At 59.6% G+C, this 19,258-nt stretch overlaps 1 protein-coding gene across 1 annotated transcript; it reads left to right on the top strand.

Annotated features, from left to right (window-relative positions):
* On the top strand, window positions 1–17,003 carry Ngfr (nerve growth factor receptor; the record flags this gene model as incomplete). The annotated part of the gene is given in 6 exon segments (XM_005394210.2): window positions 1–54; window positions 6,382–6,523; window positions 9,276–9,635; window positions 12,500–12,752; window positions 14,074–14,234; window positions 14,869–17,003. Coding segments are annotated over 6 exon segments (1,257 nt in total). The 3' UTR covers window positions 15,171–17,003.
* Window positions 17,004–19,258: the final 2,255 nt, after the last annotated feature.

The raw sequence follows: 19,258 nt of genomic DNA, 5'->3' as shown, positions 1-19,258 counted from the left end.
GCTGCGGGCCGCGCCATGGACGGGCTGCGCCTGCTGCTGCTGCTGCTCCTAGGGGTGAGTCCAGGCGGGTCGGAACCCCGAGGGGAGCCGCAGGCCACCACCCAGCAGACAGCGGAGAGCCGGGGTCCCACATGCTGGGAGCGGGTGGCGGGCGAGGACCTCCGATGCCGGCACCCACAGGGAAGCGTCCGGGCCCCTCAGAGTGCACAGGCGAACCCCAGTCCCGGGATGGGGATGCGGCCAGGACCCGCGCACGGATGCCGGCTCGGGCACCGCGGGGCGATGTGGGGAGGGGCTCGCGGAAGGGGGCAGGGGGCTCTTGGACTCCTGGGCTCTTGGGAAGAAGCCACCTGAATGTCAGGATCCCAAGGGGACTTTCCTCTCAGCATCACCGTCTCTGGGGAGGCATAGGACGGAGCCCGGGCCAGGGAAGGAGGAAGAACGAGATGAGGACAGGAGATGTGGGGCCGAGAGGGGCCGGGGCGGGGACGAAGACAAGCGATGGAACAATAGGGGAGGAGGCTGGAGGGATCGCAGGCGGAGGGGACCGGGCATGGACAATGGGGACCGGCCAGACAATAGGGGGGAGGGGCGTCGAAAGAGACGTTGGGGAGCAGACGGGGCTTGAAGAGAGGAGAAGTGGGTTAAGAAGAACAGAAGAGGGCACGGGGCAAGCGAGCTAGAGAGGTGGAAGCAAAATGGGTAGCGGAGTGAGAAGCGAGCGCAGACCCTGAAGTGGCGGCCCCGCCTGCCCACGAGGGGACAGCGAGGCGAAGACAACGCGCGGGACCGACGCTCCCCTCGCGCGTCCCGGCGCCCTTCCTCGCGGCCTCGCCCAGTCCGGGAATTGCGGCCGGGCATCCGTGCGCTTCGTGGAGGGAGGGCGGGTTGCGACCCTCCAGGGTCCTCCAGCCGGGTGGGTTCCTCGGACAGTGCATTCACACTGTGCGCGGCGGCGCCACGGGGAGGGAGCCGGCGTCCCCTGCCCCACCTGGCCGCAGTCACGGCGCGGAGTGTGGAGCGCAGGGACGCACAAGGCGGAGACGGTCCCGGCCGCGCGCAGTCGCGGCTGTGCAGACCCGAGCAGCCCGCAGGGGGCACTGCCGGGCGCCGGACGGCCCTCCGCAGCAGGACCCGGGCCCAGCGCAGCCGCGCGCCCCGGGCTTCCCAGCCTGGCCCGGTCCGGATCCGGTGCGCGTCCCGCCCAGCGTTCCGTTCCGTGGGGCTCGGGTCCTGACCCACCGCGCCCACGGGCACCGACTCGGCCAGGCGGCAGGTTGTCGCCTCAGCACGGAGTCCTCGAGTAGTTCTAGATATCCAGGAGCTGTGACCTGGTGCAAGGCCTGGAAAGCAATGAAAGTAGCACCCTCACTCTCGCTGCCACCTTCATCTGAGCGTTGAACCTTCAAGGCCCCATTTTACCCGTAAGGAGACTGAGGCTCAGGGAACTTTTAAAGGGCTGGCTAAGATCGCCCAAGTGCGTCGGGCCAGAGACGTGGCCGGACCCCCCCCACACACACACCTGACTCTCAGCTAGGTGCTCCTCCATCTCTCGGGAGTCCCAGCCCTCCCTAGGAGCTGCGTTTCACAAGGGGTTGGGGTCGACACCCTGGAGTCAGGCGGCGGTGGAATATGGGGGCGGTGGACAGCGACCTCTCCAGGCGCTGGCCCCATCGCGGACGCTCAGGCCTGGTTCCCTGGAGCTGTCAGTACCTGTAGCTTTGCCTGGGGACCTGGGAGTGACTGCAGGCGCATTTGCTGGTTGGAGCTGGTTCTTGGCCCGGGTTGGGGCGGGAGATAGTCCACAGAGCGGGGGAAAGGGGACTGGATTGGCCAGTATTGGGAATCGCAGCGGGGCGAGGGCGTGGGCTCCGGACTGGGCAGGAGAGGGTGTCCGAGAATAGAGAGGAGGCCAGGAAGCGGGGAAGCTGGGCGTGGGGATGCTGGGAGCTTGGGGGTGGGGAACTCCGCGCAGACCTGCGGGCCGCAGCCCCTGCGCTCTCGCCGCTGCTTCTGCGGGGCCGCTCCGCCCGGGCCGACGCTGCGCAGCGCAGAGCGGCGTCCGAGTTTCTTCCTGCTCCGCCGCGCCGCGCGCTGAAACCGGAGCGCGCCCGGCAGGTCGGCTGGCCGGTCGCGCCGGTAATGGAGGCACTTTGTCATTCAGACGTCTGTAACCAGAGCCGCTGCGCCGGCTAATGCGCCTAAGAGGGACGCAGGGAGCGGCAGCAAATGGGCGGCGCGAGCCGCAGGCTGGGGTGGAGGGTGGGTGCGTGGGAGGTGGGGAGGCGGCCGCGGGGGGAAGGGAAGGGTCCCCCCCTCTGTGCCAGCCTAGTCTGCTCCAGCGCCTCGCTGCCTCCCTAGGGGACAGAATGTGTTGCGTGCCTACTACGTGCCTTGCGCTGCCACAGGTGCTTTCGCCGGCGTTGTTTAATCCCCAGGAGGTCTCAGCAAGGTGAATTTATCGAGACCTGTTTTACAGTTGAAGAAGCTGAACTCCCAGACACACACAACAGCAGGCTCCCCCAGCTAGTAGGTAGCAGCTCCACCGTTGGAATCCCGGAGGTTTGGCTAAGTCGTTACTTTCTCCTCCCTAAACCAACTTCTAGATCACTACAGGAGGTGTGGCCCTGAACTTCACAGAGCCTAGGAGTTAGCCTTTGGAGCCGCACTTTTAGAACTCAGCCGCTTCTCCCCACGCAGAGCCCCGCCCCGAGTCTTCAGACGGGTTTGACCTTAGGATAACCTCGATCCAAAGGGCTGGGGAGCATTGCCAGGACCTCGCCTGGGTCTGCGTCTACCTCTGAAGACTGCAGACATCCGAAAACTCCTCCCCCCCCCCACCCCGTTCCCTAAGAAGCCCTTGCCCAAGGTGTGTGATGGTCAGGACCGAGCCGGTGGGAGCATTCCCTATATTTGCAAATATTTCCAACTTGCTTTCTATTCTGTCCAATTTTAAAAACAGTTTTTTTTGTTTGTTTGTTTGTTTGTTTGTTTGAGACAAGGTCTCCCTATGTAGTTCAGGATGGCCTCAAACCCACGGCCTGGGATTACAGGCCTGCCCCTGCAGGCCGAGCTTTCAAAACAAAGATTCTTAAAAAGTCTATTCACTCCAGGTTCTTATCACTTAGTTCCTTGAAAGCCCTGAAATAGCAAAAAATAAATAAAATAAAAAGATGGTAAGCATTCTGGAAAATGGGAAATCATTCTCTTGGAAATGACTAAGTGTAATAAATATAAATTACAGGCAAATATGTCTGTCATTTTAATACACTGATCATTTAAGATCTGATTTTGGAGCCACTGACCTGAGCTATAGTCACCCCACCCTGCTTAGCTAAAAACTCTCCCCTCCTACTAGAGTCTATCTGGCGTCAGCAGCTCAGACTCCCTAAAAACGAGCCACTTCTCTGATAAGTAGCATTTATTGAACCCCAGCTGTACAGCAGACATGTACATATTTGCATACATTGTTTCACTCAATTCCACAGAAACCCTGGGCAGTAGTCATGCCCAGCCCAGTGTTTTAGATGGAAGAGCCGAGGGTCCAGAAGATCAAGTGGTGTCTTCAAAGTCACATACTATTAAGTAGCAGATCTGGGGTTTTATGGTAGAGGGGACATCAAACAAGAAACACATGGTTGCTAATTATGTGGTCCCCTTTCCAAATGCAAGGCTGGAAGGGGAGGAGGAGCAGGGGCTTTTGGCAGAGGGGCTGGCCCACAACTACCATACTACCCATGACTACCATAGACAGACTACCTCGACTACCTGGAGCCTTGGTCCCTACTGACCTCAGTTAACTGGAACACAGCCAGGACACCAAGGTGCAGAAAAAGACACTGGAAAAGAGAAAGAGGGATCCCAAAGTACTGCATATGATCAATCAGGCCTAATAAGTTAGGGTGCGGGGGAGGGGCTGCTTCAGGTCAAGCTCTGCTTGCAGCCAGAAGTGACAGTTGATACTCCTAGATAGGAAAGGTGGACAGAAAAACTATTAAAAAAAAAAAAAAAAAAGCTGACAGGAAGCCAGTCATAGTCATGGTGGTGTGTGTCTGTAATCCTAGCTACCCTGGAAGCTGAGGCAGGAGGATTGCAAGTTCCAGGACAGACTGGGCAACTTAATGAGAGCTGGTGGGAGCATTCCCTATATTTGCAAATATTTCCAACTTGCTTTCTATTCTGTCCAATTTTAAAAACAGTTTTTTTGTTTGTTTATTTGTTTGTTTGAGACAAGGTCTCCCTATGTAGTTCAGGATGGCCTCAAACCCACGGCCTGGGATTATAGGCCTGCCCCTCCAGGCCGAGCTTTCAAAACAAAGATTCTTAAAAGTCTATTCACTCCAGGTTCTTATCACTTAGTTCCTTGAAAGCCCTGAAATAGCAAAAAATAAATAAAATAAAAAGATTTTATTTTACTGACTCAAAATAAAAGTTTAAAAAAGGGCTGGGGTTGCAGCTCAGTGGTAGAATGTTTTCCTAGCATGTGTGAGGCCCCGGGTTTGATCACCAGGGCCAGAATTTTAAAAAAAGAAATTTCTAGTATAAATAGTGAGTTGGAGTCAGATGGGCGTGGCCACCGTGGTGAACAGTGGGAAGCAGTTTAGGGGGGATGCTGGGTGATTATCCAGTGTGCCGTTGGCTGTGGGGAGACCCATCCATCCCGAGTCTGAGTGCATGGAGAACATACAGAATTTCATGTCTGTAAAGCCTATAGATACATACACCAGTCCCTACTGTGTGACAGATACAGTGTCAGGACCAGGACAGGCCCAGTAGCTGCCCTCAGGGAGCTGGCAGCCTGGGGAAGGAGTCTGGGAAAGGTTGGGCGGGGCGGCAGTGGGGAACAAGGCAGCCCCACCTAATCTGGGAGGAGGTGGGGCTGACAGGACCACTTGCTTGAGGAAATGCCGGTTAAGCAGAGCCCTGAGTGATGAAAAGAAATCAGAACAGGCCCTTCCAGAATCCGGCTCTGAGAGGAAAGCTTGCATCTGCTTCCACCCCTCAAGGCCTCTGGCCCGCAGATGTTCCCAGCACTTGTACCCCTGGTACTTGAGAAAGTTTCCCCACCTCGGCTGCGTGCCCCCTCCCACCGGGCTCGGGGGACCCCAGGTGGTCAGCCTGTGTGTTCCCCGCCTCCTCTGTTTCCTTCCCCACCAAATCCTGGCAAACCCTGGTGAGACCGCAGGATGTTTTAAAGGACTGGAGGGAAAGGAATGCCATAGCCATGCTCGTGCCAGCCTGGCAGCAGAGGAATGCCCAAAACAACCTTATAAACCTCGCTTCTGCTCCTAGGACTCAGGAGCCCCGGCTTGTTTGCATCCAGTGCAGGCTGCAGGCTCTGGAGCCGGCAAAGCAGGCTTTGGAGTTTTATTAGACATTAAGTTTTTTTTTTTTTTTTTTTTTTTAAGGCACAGAAATATAAAGCAAGCCTCCAGCAGCCACTCCCTCTAGGGAATCTGGTGCTAAATCGTTCCATCCACCAGCAAAGGCGCTTCAGTGGCAGGAATTTGACTCCCCTTATCCCTGGTGCCAGCCCTGCTCCCAGTGGCCACATGGGAGGACAGGGCCGGGGGAGGGTTGGTGCCTGGAAATCAAACCCTGGTGGGGCAGCGCTGCGGGGGGTGGGGGGAGCAGTTGCTGTCTCATTGATAACAGGCGTCCGTTCTCCCTGTCTTGGCGCCAGACTCTTGCCCATCCGTTGGTCATTTGCGGGGCACCAAGCTGTCGCCGTCTCTACTATGGAGAGATGAAAACTCCGAGCAGGCAATCGGGGCAGGCCAGAGCCTCTGTGCAGAGTCAGGATTTGAACTCAAGCCCCAGCCCTCTGCTCTTGGGCACAGACATCTTCCGAGTGATATTTAAGGTGTGGAATTCAGGACTGGAGAAGGACCCTGCTGGCCTTTGTTAGGGAAAGGCCCCTCCCTCCTCCGGGTAAAGGCGGCCCTGCAGGTGTGAAGCTCAGCAAGTGGAGCTTGGACCAGATTTCAGCTCTGCGCGCCCCCTTGGCTGGGGGCCCTGTGCAGGCTGCAACCTGTCCAACCATTCTCGATGCCCCGCCGGAAGGAAGGCCCTCGCTGGGTCTCAGGCGACCTTCCCCATCTGGTGTATCCTCAGGATCCCAGGAGCGGCTTAACCCCAAGGTGAACTCTGCAGAAGGTTAGCATCCGAGGCTCTGCCCTCACCCCCCAGCAGCCTGTCAAGGCCACTGTCCCCCACCGCCTGCTTCCTGCCGCCAGCTTTGATGTGCCTAATGCCTCCCTGGTGAGCTCATCCCAGCACAGGTGGTTCCAATAGACAGCACTAGGAGGGGGCGCCTGATCCCGCTTGGAAGACACCCCCGCTTTCTCTTGCCAGTCTGACCCTCTGATCTCCCCCACCTAGGTGTCCCTCGGAGGTGCCAAGGAGGCGTGTCCCTCGGGCCTGTACACCCACGGCGGGGAGTGCTGCAAGGCCTGCAACCTGGGTGAGGGTGTGGCCCAGCCCTGCGGAGCCAACCAGACTGTGTGTGAGCCCTGCCTGGACAGTGAGTGCAGCGTGGCCGGTGGAGGCGGGGGCAGAGGGGACGGAGGGCAGGGGAAGAGCGTGCCCAGGAGGCCGCCACTGTGTGGTCACCAAAAGTGGGTCTGTCCCAGTACAGGAGGCAGAGAGGAGAAGCTGAAAGTGGTTGAGGGTGCAGGGGGGATCCCCAGGGGCGCCCCTTCCCAGCCCCCGGAGCAGAGAGGCTGGTAGAAGAGTGTGGCAGAGAAGCTGATGCTAAGACCAGCTAAAAATATCTCCTGTGCTGCAAAATCAATGGCTGCAACTAACCGGGTGTGTCTGGGGGGAGGGGCAGGAGGATCACATCCCGCAGCCCTGGAGACTGACCTTGGGGGTTCCTGGGAGGGCGTGGCTGCCCCTCCCCCCGGGCCAGGAAGCAGAGCTTTCCTGAGGCCACATCGGTGGGGACCGGAGAGCTAGGAGGACGTCCTTGCCTTGGGGTGACATGGGGTAAGGGAGTGAGTGAGCGAACCTCATCTTGCAGGGGTGAGGAAGGCCGAGGGGTGGGCAGGTCTGGATCCCTTGGCCCCAGTCTTGTCTGAGTTCTGTGCTCTTTGGGGTCAGGAGTCTTTTCCCAACTGCTGCCAGTCAGATCCTGCCGTTTACCTGGCATTCATTGCCCACCAGGACACCCAGAGGAAGCCACGCCCTGCTCACGCTTTAACCCCGCGGTGGGGAAGGAGCAGGGCTGGAACCTGTGCCTGCCCAGCAGCCCGGTCCCCTCCCCCTACGGGCCACCACCACCCCCAGTCTAGCTGTTCTTCAGGCAACTCCCAACTCCTGCTGTCCCCCGAACACGCTGTCTTCCTGTCTGGGCTATGGTTCCTGTAACCCCCTTCCCTGCCGCAGGACATCTGGGCTGGTGGGAAGGCTTTGCCACCCTGCTGTAGGGCACAGTTCTGGCCCTGGCCCTGGCCCTGGCCCAACAGATCTTCATCCCAGGGCATGGCTGGTCCTGGACATGCCAAAGTCTGCCTGTCTCATCATGTACCCTCCTGCCCCGGGCTCTCTGCCCAAGGCCTAAATCCCCTAGGCTGGGCACCCACGCCCTTCTGCCAGGGCATGGGGGGGCGCGCAGGAGAGGGGAGTGTGCAGGAGAGGAGAGGCCACAGGCAGCACAGCCCAGGTCTATGTCTTCCCTCCCCCTCCCCTCCCCCTCCTCTCCCCCCTCACTCCCCCTCCCCTCCCCCCTCCAGCTGCGTTAAGGGGCTGTCTTTACAAGCCCGCTTTATGGGCCAGAGACCCCAGCGGACTTTCTCTCTATCCTTAAAACGTTTCCACAAGGAAACTGATTAAGCTCCTGCCTTCATGCTCTGCCAAGAAAGCCCTTATTTTTCACACCACCTAAAACCCACTCCCAGGAGTTTGCTGCTAATTTTTGCGTTTTGCAAGGAGCAGGATCCCCTCTTCCCCTCCAGTGTGACCAGCCCCAGCCCCTACCACAGGCCTGCCCGATAGGATGCCGCTGTCTGTATAGGTGGGACATCCTGCCGTGGCTGTTTGTGTCCCCACTACCCAAGTTCACTGTACATTATCACTGCCCGCCCCTGGGACCTGAGCTTTATAGGATCCCTGCTGCGTGTTGAGTGCTTTACTGCTGAGCTGCGTGTATTCCTCACCGCAACCCTGTGGGTGCAGAGAACATGCCTGATTTTACAGAGAAAGAAAAAAAGCTCAGAAAAGTTAAAACAAAGTCACACAGCTCAGAGCTGACAGAAATAGAGAGGAATCTGCCTGTTCCCGAGAAAAAGAAATGCGCAGTAGGCCTCCTCTGTCAGAAGGGGCTCCAAACCGAGTGTCCCCAGGTTCTTCTCCCTCCCTGGGTTCTTCTCTTCCCTGCCTGAATCTCAGCCCCTTAGGGTTCCCCCTGCCTTTCCTTCTTTGCCTCCCCACCCCCACTCCCAAGAACCCCCAGGTGCCCAAATCCATGCGCTTCTTGCCCTTAGAGCAAGGATAGGTCCTCCTGAACTCCAAGGGTCCCACCCAGGCTGGAAGGAACCAGGAAGATCTGGCTCTGCCCCTTCCTGGCCTCCAGGACCAGGAAAGGACCCTGAGCACCCTACCCCCACCCCTTCGAGTTTACCACTAAGGAAGCAGAGTCAAGAGTGTGCCAGAGGGCCACCCCTGCCGGGCCTTCTTGCTTTCCCGCTTGGATCCCTCCTGCTGCGCCCCAACTGTCCAGCCTGGAGTCTGTCCTCACCCTCCAGGGCCCAGCCCTAGTGCCACGGGGTGGGAAATTCTGCCATCCAACTCTGGTCCACTCCGGCTGTGGCACCTGAGGCCCCACCCACGGAGAGAGACTAGAGCTGCTGAGGCAGGAGGCTCCCTACCCGATTGGGCAGGGTTCACAGCCCAGCTCTGGCCCGCGGAGAGGGCTGGTGGTTACCACGCTCAGTTTGTTCCTTAATCATGCTGGGAACCAGGGTGCAGGGCTGGGAACCCTCTAAAATGATCTACTAAGGAATTCACGGGCACCAGCCAGCTTCCCAGCGAAGCCTCAGGTCACGCGCTTCTGGGGCCAGGGGGACGGGGTTCCTGACCCTCTTCCCGGGCAGGCGGCTGCCACCAGCTTCCACAGCTGGGATCAGGGACTCTAGGGAAGCGGATGGGACTCTTAAAGAGAAGTCAGCACCCTGGCGAGCGATGCACAGGGCGGGACTCCAGCCCCTGCACCGCAGGTGCCCAAGGAGCAGGTGGCCAAGTCTCTCCTGCTTCCCAGCCGGTCCCTCTGCCCGCAGGCGTGACGTTCTCCGACGTGGTGAGCGCCACCGAGCCGTGCAAGCCGTGCACCGAGTGCGTGGGCCTGCAGAGCATGTCGGCGCCGTGCGTGGAGGCGGACGACGCCGTGTGCCGCTGCGCCTATGGCTACTACCAAGACGAGGAGACCGGCCGCTGCGAGGCGTGCAGCGTGTGCGAGGCGGGCTCGGGCCTCGTGTACTCATGCCAGGACAAGCAGAACACCGTGTGCGAGGAGTGTCCGGACGGCACCTACTCGGACGAGGCGAACCACGTGGACCCGTGCCTGCCCTGCACCGTGTGCGAGGACACGGAGCGCCAGCTGCGCGAGTGCACGCGCTGGGCGGACGCGGAGTGCGAGGGTGAGCTCCGGGCGCGCGCATGGGGCTGGAGTCGGGCGAGGGCGCCCTCTGGGGGTCGCCAGGGGTCCAGCCAGCCTGCGGGCAGCTCTCTGACTTCGTGCCAAGCCAGTGTCCTTTGTGGGTCTTTGTGGCGGCCTCTGATCCTGCCCCCCGCGGGGGTCCTCTAGCTTCATTGCCTTCTTCGCGCTGCGTGTTCAGAGCCGGCCTAATCTTCCAGGGCGCAGTTGCTACATTTAACCCACACTGAGGGCCTTGTTCATCTGTGCCCGCCAGCTGGTGCTTGGATGGCAGCACACGGCCACTGAAGGTGAAACTGGGGGTCAGAGCGCAGAGCAGGGCATCTTCCACCCGAGGAAGCTCTCTGCCCGGGGACGCGGCCCAAGGCTGGCTGGAGTGGGGCCCCTTCACTCGAAGGCTGGTCTGTGGTGGCTTTTGGCGTAGGACCTGGGATGGAATTCACACCCTCACATCTGAGTGACGTCTCTCCCAGCCCCGATGCTCAGTTTCCCCCCAGCCATCTGGTTTTGGGGTTGTTGGGGTTAAAGACCACGCAGTGGGGCGGCCCCTGTTTACCTGTGCGCCTGGGGACAGGCCATGGTGCTTGTGGCAGTTTAGTGAAGGATGAGGCAGCAGGGAACACTGAGATCGCGGGAGGTGGGGATCTGAGGCAGAAAGAAGCGGGTGCCGGCCTGGGGCCCAGAAGCCCGAGGACAGGGTGGGGTTGCATGGGGGGCTTCCAGCTCCGGGGCAGATGGGCTGTGAGGAGCTGGGTGTGCTGGGAGGGGAGGCGGAAGTGCCTGGGAGCCAGGGCAGAACCACTCGGATCTCAGGTGGGTGATGTCCCTCTCGGGGGAGGCTGCCAACACCTTCGCCCCTCACTCTGAGTGGTCGCACTGCGCCTCCTTCAGGAGCTCCTGGTATGACAGGAGAGACCGGCTTGGCTCCAGTCTGAAGGGGAGGCTGGGTCCGCGCACCTAGTTCCCACTAGGGGAGAAGACAGTCTCCACCACGCAGGCAGCACGGCCCCTGCCTTCAGTGTGCCTCCAGCGGGAGGGGAGGTAAATCCCTGGCCGTGGGGAGCCTCCCGTCTGCCCTCTAAGTCCTGTGAACGCCGGGGTGGGGAGGCCTTCGGGGCTGGGCTGAGGCCAGGTGTGCGTTTGAGGCTTCCTGCCTGGGAAGAGGGTGGAGGAGGAATGGGGCGTTAACCCCAGCGGGGTTCTGCGGAGGTTGCCCTGAGCCAGGAGATGGGCAAGTGGTATCAGGCGCCAGGCTGAGCCGGGAGGGAGCTTAGCAGACAAGTGGGCAGCAGCGTTCCGGGAGCAAGTCCGGGCCAGCCGTGGGGCACTTAGGCAGGGGCGCAGGGAGAGCAGGAAAGGTGGTGGCGGGGGAGGGGCGTCCACGTTCCCAGCCACGTGTAAGGAGAAGGGCACCCAAGGCATGTGGTTATCCCTGCCCGGTTCCCTTTTCAGCCCCGGCCTCTAAGGGTTAACTCTCAGTTCGAGGCAGAGGGTCCATTTCAGGAAGTGGAATTTGATTCTGGTTCGGTTGCCCCCTCCTCTCCTGGGTATACATTTCAGGTGTCAGCTTGGTGACTCAGCCACTCCAGGGCAGAAGGGCCCCCGGGCCCCAGAAAGGTTCAGGAGGGGTAGCCTGGTCCTTCTCCCAACCCGAAGTTGGATAGCTCCCATTCCGGAAGTGGCTGTCAGGACCTGCCAAGGGCTTAGTGGGTTGGAATGCTAGTGCCGTGGTCACATCTGGATCTCATCCCGTCCCCATTTTGGGCCTTGGAGAGGTGAGAGAAAGTGCCCTGGATGGTCAGCACTGTCTTCGATCTGGTATGTTCTCTCACTTCTGCAATGGCCTGAGTTTACTTCCATCCCCCCTTTTCTGCCTCTGGGCCCGGGGGGTTCAGGCTGTACAGAGCTGTATCTGTAGCCAGCATCTCCTCCTTGGGCTGAGATGGGGGAAGGGTAGGGTGGGGTGGTGGATAGCAACCTCTCCCCACTGCCAGCCATGTGGATTCCAGGCCCACAGCTCAGAAGGTGCTCGCAGTGGGCATCTCTTTCTTGAGCCTGGGAGGCCCAGAAGGCTGGTGAGCAGCTTCGACTTAATTTAGCTGGGCACGCTGGGGAGCAAGGTGCCCTCCTCTTCACCCCATTGGCATGCCCTGTCTGCTTTCCCTTCCTGCCCTGGTGTGGGAAGCTAGGATGGATTCGGTAGGCAACTTTGCCCAGGCAGGTACCCCCAGGCCATCCAGAGCCCACAACCCCTAGCACTGCCCCTGGCTGGGTGGCAGAATGGAAAATCCCACCCACAGGTGCCAGGAAGCACCCAGGCTCCTGCCAGGGAGGCCAGCAATACCCAGCTGGCATGAGAGGGCCCAGGTGGGTGGCCGGATACAATCTCCTTCCCCTGAAGCAGTGGGCATTACCTGCTTTATAAGCTTCCCTGGCAGCCAGCTTCCTGCCAAGGAGGCCTCGAGGTACCTGGCACGGTCTGTCAGTGGCCCAGCCAGGCTGTGTGGGGAAACAGAGTCTGGCCACTGCCCAAGAACGGGCGGTAGGGATGTATGCCAGCTGTGCCCTGCACCCAAAGCCCCCGCCTGGAGCCTGGGCCTCAGAGGCAGGCAGGGGCCAAGTGCCCTCCTGTTTGCTGCAGCCCCTGCTCTTTTCTACCATCACGCTCTCTCTCTCTCTCTCTCTCTCTCTCTCTCTCTCTCTCTCTCTCTCTCGCACACACACACACACACACACAGCCTCTGGCCCCATGGGTAACAGTTGGGCTCCTGAGCACCGAGGCAGGGATGGGGTCTCAGAAGCGCAGCAGCCAGCCGACCCTCACTCCTGCAGCCCTTCTCTCCCCAGAGATCCCTGGCCGCTGGATCACACGGTCCACACCCCCAGAGGGCACAGACAGTACGGCGCCCAGCACCCAGGAGCCTGAGGCGCCTCCTGAACAAGACCTCGTGGCCAGCACCGTGGCGGATGTGGTGACCACTGTGATGAGCAGCTCCCAGCCGGTAGTGACCCGAGGCACCGCCGACAACCTCATCCCCATCTACTGCTCCATCCTGGCTGCCGTGGTTGTGGGCCTCGTGGCCTACATTGTGTTCAAGAGGTGCGAGGGCGTGGTGGGACAAGAGGGGGGACGTGCATCTTCAAGGACTTAACCTGAAAACTCTAACACTCTTTTTTTTGCTGGTCCAGGGATTAAACCCAGGGTCTTCCCACTGAGCTACATTCAGAGCTGTGTGTTTTTGGTTTTTTTTGTTGTTTTTTTTTTTTACTTTTTATTTTGGGGCAGGGTCTTGCCAAATTTCCCAGTCTGGGCTCAAACCTGTGATTCTCCTGCCTCAGCTTCCCAGAGTGCTGGGATTACAGGCGTGCGCCACCATGCCTAGTGACACACCATCTTTTAACTCAGTCCCATGTTGAGCTCCTCCCTGACCCCCATGTCTCGTGTCCTTATCTCCCATCCCTGTTCACCCCACAGTCATGGATGTGCATGCCTTGCTTCCCCTTCCCGTGTCACCATTCAGCTTCTGTGGCATCCAGATCCAGGGGCCTGGAATGTAAAAGAACTCTAGGAGAGCATTTTAAAGTTTTAAATGCATTTTCCATTCTTTATGATTTTAACTCATCCAAGTGATACATGATTGTTTAGGAAAATTCCTCATTGGAATCTGTTGGAGCAGATCCTTCCCAATTATTTTCTATGCATTTTTTATATAAATGCATGTACATAAAGCTTTTTATGATCAGATGTAGACATGCAGGTTTTTCTTGAAGCCTCAGCGTGGTCACACGCTACACATTTCTCCTCTGTGTTTTTGTTTTTGTTTTTCTTTGTCTTTTTGAGACAGGGTCTTGCTATGCAGTTCAGGCTGGCCTTGAGCTCACTTTGTAGCCCAGGCTGGTCTCGAACTCGCAACGATCCTCCTGTCTCAGCCTCCCGAGTGCTGGGATTACAGGTGTGCGCCATCTCCTCTGTGTTTGCACTCACTCTGGCTCGGAGCACTTTCCTCAGGACACAAACTGTCTGAGTTTTGCAGCCATTCGTTTGATAATGGGGATAGACAAGATCATTCATGCTGCCAGTGCCCCTGTGATGAGCATTTGGTTTGTTTTCTGGTTTTTGTTATTGCTTGTAATTGCAGAGGAAATCCTTGTGTATAGAGCTGTCCGCATGTGGGAGTATTTTGGAAGGGAAGATGGGGAGAAGTAGAATTCCTGCGAAGTTATTTATTTATGCACCGCTCATTCCATGAATGTTTACTGAGTGCCCCCTAACCGCACGGCGCTGTCCTGAGTGTTGTCACAAGCCCTTAGATTGCGCGGGGCCCCTGCCGTGCTCTTGGCCCACACATCAGAGCATGGATCCCGCAGCCCAGGCCTGGACGCAGCCCCTCACCCCAAGATCTGGCCTGTCCCGTCTCCAGGTGGAACAGCTGCAAGCAGAACAAGCAAGGAGCCAACAGCAGACCCGTGAACCAGACGCCCCCACCTGAGGGCGAAAAACTGCACAGCGACAGCGGGATCTCTGTGGACAGCCAAAGCCTGCATGACCAGCAGCCCCACACGCAGACGGCCTCGGGCCAGGGTGAGTGGCAGGCAGGACGAGGCCGTCCCGATTGAGATCAGACTACGAGAGGGACCGGGGCTGTGGAAGCACTGAGTTTTTAGCAGGGCGGGAGCCACTGGGGGAGGGGGAGGGGGAGGGAAGGGGGAGGTGGGGTCCTTTCCAGCGGGTGACCCGGAAAATGGAAGCTTTTACAAGTTGGAGCATCCAGACTCATCAAGCTAATTGTCCCCCCTGGGGGCTAATTACTGCCCAAAGTAACTGCAATTAGCCTCCTGCCCTGGACTTCTGGGGAGCAAGTGGCCAAGTATGGATCCTAATTAGTGGCCCGCAGCCTGGCTCCAGGACACTTAGTTGCTGCAGTTGTCTGAGGCTAGGAGTCCTGTCTCTGCCTCTGCCGTGATTAATTGCTGAGGAGTAGGAGGGGTTAGGTGGCAGGGATGGTGCCAGAGCAGTGGGTAAGGAGGAGACAGCATGCCAGCGTCCCCTCCCAGCCCTGCCCCCATCAGGGACCTGCCCCAGTCGGGGACCTCCTCCAGCCCTGGCCTATACAGTGGGAGGAGAGGGCTCGGCCCTTGGGTCTCGTGCCAGGCCCCGGCCCGCTGTGGGGAGGAAGGGTGCAGGGCTGAGACTGACCTCCTCTGGGCTCCCGCAGCTCTCAAGGGTGACGGCGGCCTGTACAGCAGCTTGCCCCCAGCCAAGCGGGAGGAGGTGGAGAAGCTGCTGAACGGCTCAGCAGGGGACACCTGGCGGCACCTGGCAGGCGAGCTGGGCTACCAGCCCGAGCACATAGACTCCTTCACCCACGAGGCCTGCCCCACCCGCGCCCTGCTCACCAGCTGGGCCGCCCAGGACAGTGCCACGCTCGACGCCCTCCTGGCCGCCCTGCGCCGCATCCAGCGAGCCGACATCGTGGAGAGCCTGTGCAGCGAGTCCACGGCCACGTCCCCCGTGTGAGCTGACCGGCCGGCAGCCCCCGCCCTGCCCCACATTCTGACGACTGAAGCTCCAGCCAACCCCCATGGAGCCCATGTCCCCTGGGGTGGGCCAGCCCGGCAGAGCTGAGCTCCACCGGGCAGGACCGCCAAGCCCGGGCCCCACACGGCAGTCCTGTCACACCTCTGTGTGGCCCCTCGCTTCTGATCACAATCCCGCTCCAGTGAGAGAAGTGGCCCTCCCCGCCCCTGCCCCGCCCCTCGGTCACCTCCCGCCTTCTCCACCCACTGCTAGGAGGGCAGCCCTTCCCACCTCAGCTGGGGGGCGGCTGCCACCAGGGATGGTGTGGGACAGTGCCGAGGCCCCAGAGACTCATCAGGTCCTGAGGAACCAGAGCCATGGACTCTACACTGTGAACTTGGGGGGCAAGGGGGCACTGTAGTAGCCTAAACCCTCCCTTGGCCCCTCACTCTTCCTACCGGCCTGAGATAAAAAATCGGAGGCCAGGCTGAGCTGTGAGTGGGTATGGAACCCTGTCCCCCCTGCCTTTTACATGTAGGACAGTGAGGCCCAGAGAGCGGCAGTGATTCCCCGAAAGCCACCCAGCCATGGGGCTGTGCCGTGCAGCCTGGCACCCTCCTCTCTGAAGGAGGGCCCCCAGGTCTCCGGAGCGCTGGGGGAGGAGTCCAGGTGGCCTTCAGGAAATGTCTTGACGCCAAGTCCGCTCTTCCGCACCCATCCGCCCCGATGTAGCCCCTTTGGGGTGGGCTGCCTGCCCCAGGCCTGGCCCTCAGGCCTGCCTGCAGGGAGTCAAGTTCGGTGTTTGTGGGAAGGGAGGCGGCCAACCTCTGCCTGTCCCCCTTGGGCTCGTCCCCTGGTATGTTGGTGTCCCTTGTCCTGGCACAGACCTGGAGCCAACACCAGCCCCTAGAAGCAGCCTTAGGGACCAGAGACCAAGGCCCCGCCCACACACACAGGGTGAGACTCGGGCTCTTTTCCCAGAGCCCCCTGTCTTGGGTTGAGGCCTGGTCCTTGCTGGGAGCTGAGCTTGGCTGGGCTGTTCCCTTCCCTCCGGCCTTGGCCGGCCAAGGACTGCTGAGCCTGGAGCTGGCGGCGTCCGTCTTCCAGGGGCCGCGTGGAGGAATGCTCCCCGCCCCTTCCCACAGCCTGGCCTTGGCTGGGCCCAGAGGACGCGGCGAAGAAAAGCAGGCCAGTGGTGTGGGAACACAGCGAGTGGGAAGGAAGTTGGACTGGTCACCTCTAGGGGGTTTCTCCCAAGCTTAGAGGACCCCATGGAGGATGTGTTCCTTAGCGTGGCCAGAAAGGGGCCGTGGATCTCAGTGGCTTTTCGCCCCGTCCTCGGCCTGTGCTGTTTTGCTTGCTGTTGGAATGAGTGTGCCCCCTCCCCCACTTAGCATGAAGGAGCCGGGGCAGGATGTGCACGGACTGCCGCCCCTCCCCCGCCCAGGGCTCTCCCAAGCCTGCATTAGGGACTAGGAGCGTTGCACTAGGTGGCACTTGGTGACCTCAGTCTGTGACAGGAGGAAGCACACCTGCTGGCCCTCCCCCAAGCACCTAGGTCATGGGACAGGCTGAGGGTATTTATTTTCCTGCCCCACCACTGGGGAGGGGGCTGGGGACTGCGAGTATGTTTTAGCATGTGTTTGGTTCTGGGGCCCTGCCTGCCTCCCTTGGGCTGCGAAGGAACCCTTTTGGCCCTGCAGCTGGGATCTGCGAGCTCCAAGACCTCCTGTCACTGTCCCTGTCACCTCCCCTTGCATCCTGTGTAATCATGTCTTGGGTCCTCCTAAGCCTACACATAGAACATAAGTGATGAACATTAAATAGCAAAGAAAGAAAAAGTGCAAAGCGGTTTTCTGGGCATGCTCGCCCGGTGGAGTTGCTCGGGGTTGCGTGTGTACGGGGAGCGCCGAGTGTGATTGCCAACTCGGTGAGCTCTTGTCCTGTTTTTCCGTCCGCCGAACTGGGAAGTCGTAAGAGAAATCCAGCAAGTTCCCATGTGTAGCCTCAAGGTTCATTTTAGTGGGAGCGGGAAGGAGCAAGGGGCCTTGGCCCCCAGGTCTTGGAGAGGGAAAGTAGAAATGGTCCTGTGGGAAGCTGGCCAGCTGCGGACTTGACCAGATGTCAGAAGTGAAACTGACCACGGGGGACCCTGAGGTTTGCTAAGAGAGCCAGGTCACGACCCCACAGCTCCCAGCCACCCACGTGGCCTGACACACATACACACACATGCGCACACACAGAATCTGGCTCCAGATGGCCCAGCAGGAGGCTGGCTGGCCAGCCAGGAGTCACAGGCCCCGCCCTCCAGCTCTGGTGGGCAGGTCCCAGCCAGGGCTTCTGCTTGCCTGGCTGGGGAGCCTGGCCGGGCCTGGCCTGGGAGCTACTGGGGCTGCAGGGTTCCTGGCCCCGGGCCGCACCCTTCCTCCGAGGCCAGCTGGGCAGGTGACAGAACTGCTCAGCCTCTGCTGGTGGCTGGTCCAGGGCTTCTGTCCCTGGGGAAGGCAGGGGGAGGCCTGGGCTTCCAGAAAGAGCAACAGAGACGCCTTCTTGACTTCACATCCAGGGAGATGGGCCAGCCAGGCCACCGGGAGTCAGACACCAGGAGGCAGGGAGGCTTTTTGTTGTTCCCCTAACACACACACACACACACACACACACACACACACACACACACGCGCGCGCACACACGCACACAAGCACGCCAGGTGAGGGTGTTCCTAATCAGAACTACTGGCCTCAGGGCACCCACTGCCTCCTCTGATGGAAGAAACGTCTCTGCCCTTAGCAGACTCCTGACTGGCAGGAAGAGGTAGGAGCTGTCCTGTGGAGGGAGGCAATCCTACCTTCCACGACAGCACCTTCTCTCTCCCTTTGGATTTGGGGTCTCGTTGCTGTCCACACTGGCCTCAAACTCTTGGGCTCAGTGATCCTGTCTCAGGCTTCTGAATAGCTGGGACTATAGGTGTGCACCACCGAGCTGGATTGCAGGGGTGTGTGTATGTGTGTGTTGTGTTGTTTTGTCTCTGAGAGGGTTTCACTAGGTATTCCAGGCTGGCCTTGAACTCTCAATGATCCTCCTGCCTCAGCCTCCTGAGTGCTGAGATTACAGGTGTGCGCCACCATGCTTGGCTTGCAACTGTATACACTGTTTGTTTGTTTTTATGGTGCTGGGAAATAAGTCCAGGGCCTTGCATAGGCCGGGCAAGCACTCTACCACGGAGCTACACCCACAGCCCCACAACTACATTCTTGACTGAGCAGACAGAGCAGAGAGGCCCTAGGTGGTGTGCACTGCCACATCAGGGTGTGTGTGGGCCCCAGCTGCTCCCGGCACCAGAGGTCAGGGAAGGGCCACAGAAGCTGAGCCCTAAGCAGTAAGTTTAAAGGCTGGGGGAGGAGTGTTTGTGGCCTGAAGTCTGGCTCATCCTGGAAAGGGAGGGAGCGGAGCCGGCCTGGGGAGTCTCCAGGTCTGGAAGCCAGCGGGAAGGGAGGGTGCTGCAGGAGGCACGGGTCAGGCCCTGTGAGGAGTCTGGCAGAGGGGTCTGGACAATGTCCGTCCTTAGGACTCTGGGAACCCTGGAGGGTTGGAAGCTGTGAGGCGCAGCCCATAGGGCTAGGGTTGGTTTGTTTGTTTTCTAGTGCTGGGGATTGAACTGGGAGCCTTAGCTCTAGCATGGAGCCATGCTCCCAGCCTCCAGGTTACAGTTTAGGAAGCATTTCAGAAGGCCAGAAGTGACTGCTGCTGGCCCAGCACTCCCCAGGTGCGGGGCACAAATCCTTAAAGGTCCCTCTGCACCCCGCCTCCTGCACTGCAGACAAACCCTCTTCCCCTCCTTAGCCCAACCTCTACTCCTCCTCTAATTCTTCCCCAGAGCTTCCCATCCTTGCTCAGCACTGGAGAGCTGGGTGTGACCCCTGCCACCTTCCGCTGTTCTCCTCACTCTCAGAAATCCCCCCACCCAGCCTGCAATTACCCAGCTGTGCAATTCCCTCTGCCACAGGACATTTGCACCTTCTGCCCCTCTGTATGGCACCCTCTTTCCCAGCCAAGCTGCCTCTGACCAGCGCTTCCTTGGGAAAAACCC

Source organism: Chinchilla lanigera, unplaced genomic scaffold (assembly GCF_000276665.1).
Source record: "Chinchilla lanigera isolate Chin_1 unplaced genomic scaffold, ChiLan1.0 scaffold00050, whole genome shotgun sequence".
Taxonomy (NCBI): Eukaryota; Metazoa; Chordata; class Mammalia; order Rodentia; family Chinchillidae; genus Chinchilla; species Chinchilla lanigera.
Note: the sequence above shows the minus strand (reverse complement) of the source record. Positions and strands in the feature narration are given on the sequence as shown.